The sequence below is a fragment of the Hipposideros armiger genome, unplaced genomic scaffold, assembly GCF_001890085.2.
Source record: "Hipposideros armiger isolate ML-2016 unplaced genomic scaffold, ASM189008v1 scaffold_857, whole genome shotgun sequence".
In the NCBI taxonomy this organism is placed as follows: domain Eukaryota; kingdom Metazoa; phylum Chordata; class Mammalia; order Chiroptera; family Hipposideridae; genus Hipposideros; species Hipposideros armiger.
The window spans coordinates 602,871-612,192 of NW_017732207.1; the positions used below are offsets into that span (position 1 = coordinate 602,871).

The 9,322-nt window shown below is 42.1% G+C and overlaps 1 protein-coding gene across 3 annotated transcripts in view; it reads left to right on the forward strand.

Annotated features, from left to right (window-relative positions):
- The window catches only part of LOC109374692 (extracellular matrix protein FRAS1-like), a 320,228-nt gene that overhangs the window by 274,076 nt on the left and 36,830 nt on the right, over positions 1-9,322 (forward strand). For all 3 annotated transcript variants that reach the window (XM_019629460.1, XM_019629458.1, XM_019629459.1), the window contains 4 exons: positions 1,362-1,502; positions 2,426-2,566; positions 4,762-4,902; positions 7,691-7,961. In XM_019629460.1, the coding sequence (XP_019485005.1) occupies positions 1,362-1,502; positions 2,426-2,566; positions 4,762-4,902; positions 7,691-7,961 (694 nt within the window). The remainder of the gene's footprint in view (positions 1-1,361; positions 1,503-2,425; positions 2,567-4,761; positions 4,903-7,690; positions 7,962-9,322) is intronic.

A 9,322-nucleotide genomic window follows, 5' to 3' on the forward strand; every position in this document is an offset into this window, starting at 1 on the left:
TTTTCAAGGCTCTGTTTTAGTCATGTTCCCTCAGGACTGATTTAACCAAATAAATAAGTGAGATTAACTTTATAAATCTTCTTGGAAGCACGTGTACTGTCTTGCGTATTTACCTGCTTCCTTGGGACTTACAAATATTATATCAAGGAAGAGAGAAAGCTGACTAATGAGATGTTTCCCCAGCTTCTTAGCAGGAAAGGAAGGTGGGGGCATGGCAGCACCGAGTGGAGATATTTCTCCAAGATCAACAGTTCAGCAGCAAACATTTATGAGGCTGTCACTACGTGCCAGGCACTGTGCTAAGTTCTTTACATTCATCATTTCATTTAATCTTCACACTAGCCTTATGCAATAGGTACTATTCTTATCTCCGTTTTACAGATAAGGAAACCCAGGCTTAAAAAGTTTAAGGAAGGTGTGTAAGATATGCAGATATAAAGTGTCAAAGCCATGACTTGCATACAGACTTACCTGACTTCAAAACCCAAGTACTTAACCATGCCATCTTGTCCCATCTTCCACGTGTAAAGGATTTGCCTCACCAGCTAGAGCTTTGGTTTCAAACATGAGTTTTCTGACTGCATCTGAACTGCCTGCACCATTAAAAACAAGAAGCAACATGTGCCCCAGTCCCTGAGGCTGACTCAGTAGTTCTGATGTTAGCCTGATCAGCTCAATTTCTAACAATCCCCCTGGATTATTTGGGTGCACATCTAAGCCTGAGGCCCACTAGAATGTAAGCTCCTTGAGGGCAGGGTCTATGCCTACCACTTTATCCCCCACTCAGTACTGTGCATCCTGTAGGTGCTTGTTGAGTGAATGAACATGGAAACCAGCCAGGTCTTCTGTTCTACATGAGAGCTTGTTGCTTCAGTAAGCCCTTTCTTTCTGGACAGTTCCTTTATGCCCTATTAAATTCTACCATTGTCAGTTCTTTCTGTCGTGTTGGTCAGCACCTGATTTTTGAGAAGTAGAGAGTCACGCAGCTGCTGTCAGTAGAGGCAGCAGATGCATTCTTAGTTAACGCTCTGACATCCTTCACCTTTCAAGTATTTGGAGGAAGTCCAATTAGGTTTGTGGAGCAAATTGGCCACTCCCTAGAGCAGGCTTTGCAAGAAGACTCCATGGCTCAGGATTAAAGAACTCTGGGGCCCATGGAATAAGACCAAGTTGATCTGGCTCCTGGGCAGCCCCACTGACAAGCAGGCTCTGTAGGAGAGCAGAACGATCCTTGTACATGCTCATGTTTGACATAATTAGGAAACAGCAAACCTCAGAGAGACGGTCAGGCTACTACAAGCAGAATCTCCTTAGAGCTCACTTATCTGGCATCTCATCGCTTACGTGGACTGTCTTTCTAGAGTGTGACTGGAGTTGCAATGCGTGCAGCGGGCCTCTGGGGACAGACTGCCTGCAGTGCATGGATGGCTACGTTCTCCAGGACGGGGCCTGCGTGGAACAGTGCGCACCATCCTTTTACCGGGACATGGGCTTCTGCAGGAGTAAGTGTCCTGAGCCCCAGCTCTGGACTCATCCCAGCGTCAGCCTCCTCTGACTTTACTTTTCTGAGAAGGAGCCTGGGCAAGTTTCAGTTCTGGCTTCTTATCTAATTTCTGGTTTCTTTCCTAAGAGTTTTTCTTTGGGGTAATCATAATGTTTCTCTTTTCTTCTCCCATGCCCAAATACAACATTTGCTAAAATTTAAGGTCATTATGGGAATTGGGGGGGCGGGGGGTTATATGGCCACACCAACAGGTATGTTTTGACCATTGCTTTTGGATTTCCTGAAACATTGAACAGTCCTGTGCTCCAGATAGAGAGGTCTGTATACTCTGGTCACCTGAGCACATGGAAAGACCACATGATTCCACCATCTGCCTCCCAACCCTTTATATACCTTATATCTTATGATTGCCTTTCTCTGGCCCAGTACCCGCTTCACCCTCAATTTAGCATCACAAAATCTTTAGACCCTGCAGTGCAAAGTGCATAGACAGCATTCCTGGGAGCATTCTTGAGAGACTCTGATAACTGAATGGGTGAGTCAGGAAAAATTGACACTCCAGCAAAAGCACTACAGAGAGCCAAAAACTAGGTAATGATGATAATGGCTGATATCTGTCAATTTCTAGTTTGCCTAGTATTTGCCATTATATAATTTGATCTTTGCCCAGGGAGCTGGCTGGACAGCATGTCTGCTCCCATTTTATGGGTGAGAACCCTGCAGCCTACAGAAGTGGAGTGACTAGTTTTGTTACCCAGCTGTACATACAATAGTCACAACCGGGAGCCTGGTACTGACTCCCAGCCTGCTGCCTCACCCAGCACACCAGCTTGTACTGCTCATCGTTTCTATCACCGCCTCTCCGTGAGGGCCAGGAGTCCTGCAAAGCCACACACATTCTTGTCGACTTATGTCTTTCAGGCTGTGACAGCCACTGTCTGCAGTGCCAAGGCCCCCATGAGTGCACCCGCTGTGAAGAGCCGTTTCTCCTCTTGAAAGCCCAGTGTGTCCAGGAGTGTGGGAAGGGATACTTTGCAGATCATGCAAATCGCAAATGCACAGGTAACTTGGAAACTGCTGAATTCTCTGGTAGAAGTGAGGGCAGCAAGCAAGTCAGGTGTGCTGATCCTTAGGTAACCAAAGAGAATCAGAATTAGAAACAGAATGAATGCCCAGAGACCTTGGCCTAAGTAATTGATGGCTTCCCACACACATCTGCCAATTGCTAGTTAAATAGAATATAGACGTGCAGGCCAGTAATTCTCTTGCACAAATCAATATTGTCCCTAAAGGTCTTTACAGAAATGAAGCCACTATTTTATGTAATGTAAAGCTTATATTGAACTAAGGTACAGAACCCATTAAAAGTGGATCATCCCTGTTGATATGGGCACAGAATTTTCAGTGTGTAGACTACATTACCAGTGACCCTGATATTGCTGTAATATTCTTAAAAAGTAGGATTTTTGGGGACAATTGAGTGAGATACATTGACCTTTTATTATGAAACTAAAGTTAAACCCAAAGTCTTAACTTCCTTGTCCATTGAGTTATTCATGAGAATTTCTTCAGTGTGTTCTCATCATTTCTGTCAAAAGTTGGTACTGTGTACCCCACTTTAAAGAATACTTGACATTTAATAATAATGCCATTACCTCGGCATGGCATTTTACATTTTGCCAAATTTCTTTCATCTGCATTATCTCATTTAATATTCACATTGAACTGGTAAAATATGGCAGACACTATGAATCCTGTTTTGCAAGTTAAAAAAAAAAAGAGGCTTAAAATTATTAACCAAGGGCAACATAAAATCAGATATTAGACCCCAATGTTTTTTATTCTATTCCAGGGCCTTTAAACTATACCGTGCTGCCTCTCTCTAACAAAATCGCAATTATGGAAGCAGAAAAATTAGGCAGTGAACACTCAATTTATAGAAGATTATTAACTTGACCCAAAGAAATAACCTATGGTCCTTTAAACAGCTTGCTTTCCGCATGCACTTCAAATAATACTAATAAAAATAATAGGGGCGGTCGGTTAGCTCAGTTGGTTAGAGCGCAGTGCTCATAACACCAAGGTTGCCAGTTCAATCTTGGCATGGGCCGCTGAGCTGCGCCCTCCACAACTAGATTGAAACAACTACTTGACTTGGAGCTGATGGGTCCTGAAAAAAAACACACTGTCCCCCAATAAATAATAATAATAATAATAATAATAATAATAATAGTAACAGCGATATTATAGTAGTAGTGTGATTGAGTCCTTTGTGTGCCAGGCACTGTTCTAGTCACAACATATTACAACACAAGTGATCTTCTCAACAATCATTTGCATTAGGTGCTATTAATTTCCCCATTATTAAGACAAGAGAATCACACCAGAGATTGATAAAGGAACTTGCCCACATTTGACAGCTGGTAGGTGATAGAGGAGGAACAGTACCCAGAAAGGGCCTATGCTCTTGATGACTATAAACTGCCTCCCTTACAAGTCACTATGGTTAACTTTGTAAATAATTCATTAATGGGAAACATTTTCAGATCATACTGTATAAAGCAAATGTGCTTCTCCCTATTTAGTTTTCCTTCCAAGGGGCGATCAGTTGTCTATGAAATTCTTTAGGGGCCGGCTGAGTGGCGCATTGGTTAAGATCTGACTTGGGATGCCAGCTCTGAGCAGCAGGGCCCTGGTTCAGATCCCACATGAGATCCAGTGACACTGCGTCCTTTACAGCTAAGATGGTGAACAACAGCTCAACTTGGAGCTGGGCTGCTGTGAGTCACCAGCAATGGTGTAGTCTGCGGTGAGGCTGCAGTGGGCTGCCATAAGCTACCGTGTGTGGCCAGCAGCCAGTGTGAGCGGCCAGCAGCCAGTGTGAGCTGCCAAGAGCCACTGTGAGCAGCTGTCCAGAGACTGGTGACCGATCTGCCTCATCTGGGAAGAGCTCAATGATAATACCAACATGGGCCAGTGAAGCGACATCCTCCACAACTAGACTGAAGAACAAAAGGACAGCAACTTGTCTGTTTCCCTTCCCCCGATTCCCCAGCGCTGTTCCCTTCCCCAAATTCCCCAATAAAATCTTAAAAAAAAAAAAAGATTCTTTAGGAAACTATTGGAATTCTCTTTTGCTGCAGTTGGGGGGTCCTGTGTCGCTTGTGCTTGCGTTCGCTATTTCTTTATCCCTGGTGGCCTTCGCTGGATGCCTGTGCCTTTGTGGTGCCTCATTTAGTGTGTTTTCTCTTCCGTAGCCTGCCCTCGGGGGTGTTTGCAGTGCAGCCGCAGGGACAGATGTCACCTCTGTGACCATGGGTTCTTTCTGAAGAGTGGCCTTTGTGTAGCCAACTGCATTCCTGGCTTTTCTCCCCACTCCTCTAATGAAACGTGTGCTGGTAAGTGCTTCTTCTCTGGTAGTCTGATGAATTCACCTGTGATTTCTCCATGCAAAGGCTGATTTTGCACATACAACTGGCTTACATGTTATAAAATGCAGGATTCCCGCTCTGGGGAAAACCCTGGTGCTGCTAGGAATTGGGGACTCTTTAGAAAACATAGAAGATTGGGGAAACTCTACTTCTAAGATTTATGTAGGGGAAAAAGAAGCAATCTGTGCTTTAAAGGTCACAACTTTCAGATCAGAAATTTGGCATAAAACTTAATTATGTTCCTGAATGACAACCATGTTGTAGAAAATTACATATATACTGATAGATATAATTTTTTTATGTTTAGTGCTCGCTTCGGCAGCACATATACTAAAATTTTTTTATGTTTATATAAACTTGTTGAGTTAATTATGCCAGGGTGCAATGATGCATCCTTTGTGCGCATGCTGGAGATAAAGGATAAATTATAAATACATAAGAGATGGTGTGAGGAGCCTGCCCCATCAGGATCACACATTTGAAATAAATGGATTTCAAGCCACAGTTTGTCATTAAGAATAAGATAACAAGTTAAAGGAATGGAGTTAGTCTTGTCCAGCACATGGATACAATGGATACTTCACTTTAAACAACAAAGAGAAGCAAATTTAACTTTAGTATTAATTTTGACTCCCACAGCTTTTATAGGGGAATGAAGCTATTATAGCTGAACATTCCTTGGCTTTTGAGTGTCCTTCATCAATAATATAAGGCATATTTTAACACCTGCAGTCAATCATATTTTCCATCTCTATATTTCTGATCTCTAAAGATGTTAAGACTTCATATGGGAGAAAATATCTTTGGCTTATTTTATTGGGATCCTTCTGAAAGCCCCAAGTATATGAGAGTCAGCTTATTTCTCTTGGAACATAATACAAGGCAATGTGCAAAAATTAATTCCACTTTTATTAGTGCAATCATACAGTAGAAATAGTCCCCCTGAAACTTGACATTCCCAAACTGTCCTGTCTGACCTACTGAAAAATAAAACACTACCAATTCAACTCCAAGCAAAACAACTTGCAGGAAACGGAATGAATTCCACATCATGGTCGGAAATGAAATCTTAATTTATCCATTAGATGTTTCCTATGGACAAAGATTGTAAACTTTTAAAGCAAAGTGTATATATTTCACATGAATTCTGAATATAAGCCATTGATAATCCTACTGCACTGTAGATTAACTGGTACTGTTCTAGAATTGGTATCACACACTTGCCTCTTTTCTTGCTCTTGGTGGGTCTGAGGTCAGATACAAAAGATTTATTAGAATAAGTCTGTGGTTCTTAAACCTGGAGTCCATTAGGATTACCTAGGGAGCTTGTAAAATCACCAAGACCCCACCCAGAACACGTAAGTCACAATCTCTGGCAGTGGAACCCAAGTATCAGTATTGTTTTAGAAGATCCTTTGATGATGGTGATGATGATGATGATGATGGTGATGATGATGGTTGAGATATAATTGCAGTACCATAAAATTCACCCTTTAAAGTATACAATTCAGTAGTGTTTAGTATATTCACAAAGTTATGCTGCCATCACCACTATCTAATTTTAGGACATTTTACTCATCCTAAAAAGAAAGCCAATACCCATTAGCAGTGTGTCCCCACTGCCCCCTCACCCCAGCCCCTGGCAACCACAGACTACTTTGTTTTTGTGGAGTCTCCTATGCTAGACATTTCACATAAATGCAGTCATACCAACGTGTAGCCTTTTATGTCTGGCTTCTTTCACTTGACATAATGTTTTCAAGTTTCCTGCATGTTGTAATGTGTATCAGTATGCCATTTCTTTTTATGCTCCAATAACATTCCATTGTATGGACAGACCACATTTTATTTATCCATTCATCAGCTGGTGGACATTTGGGTTGTTTCCACTTTTAGGCTGTTATGAATAATGCTGCTATGAGCATTCATGTATAACTTTTTGTGTGGATATATGTTTTAATGCTCTTGGGAGTAGAATTGCTGGGTCATATGGTAGCTGGGTATTTAATTGTCTGAGGAACTGTCAGACTGTTTTCCCAAGTGCTGCACCATTTTACATTCCTCCCAGCAATGTATGAGGGTTCCAATTGCTCCACATCCTCAGGAACAGGTTTTATTGTCTTTCCTAGTGGGTGTGAAGTGATATCCCATTGTGGTTTTAATTTGCTTTTCCCTGATTGCTAATGATGTTGAGTAGTACCTTTTCCTGTGCTTTCTGGCCTTTTTATATCTTCTTTGGGGAAATGCTTATTTAAAATTCTTTGTCTAATTTTAAATTGGGTTATTTGTCTTTTACTGTGTTGTAAGAGTTCTTTATGTGTTCTGGACTGAAGCCCCTTTTCAGATATATGATTTGCAAATATTTTCTCCCATTCTGCGGGTTGTCTTTTCACTTTCTTGCCAATGTCCTCTGAAGCACAAATTTTTCATTTTAATGATGTCTAACTTACCTATTTTTCTTTTGTCACTTGTGCTTTTGGTTTTATTTCTAAGAAAGCATTGCCTAATTCAAGATCACAAAGATTTACTTCCTGTTTTCTTCTAGGCATTTTATAGTTTAACATTGAGATTCTATGTTATTCTCATGTGCACCCAGTGTGAGAACTGCTGGATTAGAGGGAAGCTTATTGTGTACAGTAACCTAGGGGCTCATCCTTGTAGCTCTCAATGAACATTATAAGCCTATTTCTTAAAATAACAACAAAAACTAATTACTGAATTACCAAGCCTGACCTTTGGATTCGTGTTTTTCCAGGCAAAATACACACTCCAGGTCTTCATGTAAATGGTTCCCTCATCCTTGCAATTGGTTCAATGAAGCCACTGGATTTTTCCCTCCTGAATGTCCAAGACCAAGATGGCAGGGTTGAAGACCTCCTGTTTCATGTTGTGAGCACCCCCACCAATGGTCAGCTAGTGCTCTCCAGGAACGGAAAAGAAGTTCAGCTCGACAAGGCTGGCCATTTTAGCTGGAAAGATGTGAATGAGAAAAAAGTGCGTTTTGTGCATAGCAAAGAAAAACCCAGGTGACTCAGTGTTCTGTTGCTTTCCTCCTGCCTCCTCTGTACCAGCGCTTTACACCTGCCCCCCTCCCCACCACTCCCCCTTTCTCAATAGCTCTCCCTGCTCTTCTGGGGAAGATCGATACTCCACAAATGCCAAATGCTTTCAGCTGCCTGTCATCATTTCACTGTAATTGCTCAGAGAGTGTGCTTCTGTTAGAGGCATTTTCATTTTATCACATAATTATGGGTAATTCGCTGATGTGACAGGGAAGTTTCTGGAACAGTTACCCAGTGTTTTGGCCTTGCAGAAACAAAACCGGTTATACGCCCAGATGCTACAGCTGCTTCTTCGACATTAGGGTAATACACTGGGAGGAAGGAGTGACTAGCGGAAGGAGCACACACGTTTCAAGGTGTTGTATGGCTCCGAGAATTGCAGAGCTGGAAGGACAATCAGAGTCCCAGTTAACTTTTTATTATCCACTTTATGGGATTAATTGTGGTTAATTTTTAATCCTGATCCAGTTTTCCGCGGATGTCTAGCACACTTCTGGCTGTCTTCCTCACCCCAGCTGACATATGCTTCAGGAATGCAATTGAATGTTAACATGAGCCCAAGCAATACAGCTGTGTAATTAGCAGAGTAGACCTACTAAACAGAAATCAAAGACTGCACCCCAAAGATGAGCCTCTTGGATTATCCTTCACCCTGTGCTGCTTCATTAGTGCAGATAATGCAGAGCAGACTGTGTAAACAAAGAGTAGATCCCCATGAAACAGCGATAAGGACACAGTGAATATGTTCTACCGTCACCACTAAACTTGAGATTGTTTTTAAGGGTTGGGCTAGGAGACAGGTGGGGAGAAAGGTAAATGGTACTTGCTCTATTTGCAGTTCAAAGCTGGTGAGCCAGTAACCTCAAAAGACCATCTTATAGGAATAAAAGCAGCTCACATTCACTGAGTGCTAACTATGAGCCAGGTACTGTCTGCAGCACTTTAAGTGAATTACGACTGTTTATGTTCCCAACCTCCAGATAGAGAAACTGAGCTCTTGAGAGTGTAAGTAATCTTGCCCCAGGCCTTGCAGCCTGTGAGCACAGAGCAGAGACTCTAACTCAAGGCTCTATGGTTCCACAGCCCATGCCTTTAGCCACTGTGATTTCTGACTTCTTAGTAATAGTAAGAATAATGGGCATGCTTCCATCCTCAAGGGACATACAGAAGTATTGCTACAGATGAACTTAAAACTCTGGTGTTTGATGACTTAGAATCATTCTTCAAACTCATGCTCCATCTCCTGCATTCATTTGGCTGCTAGTATAGTTCTTAAGTGTTTGCATCTCTCTCTCTCCCTCTCTCTCTCTCTCTCTCTCTCTCTC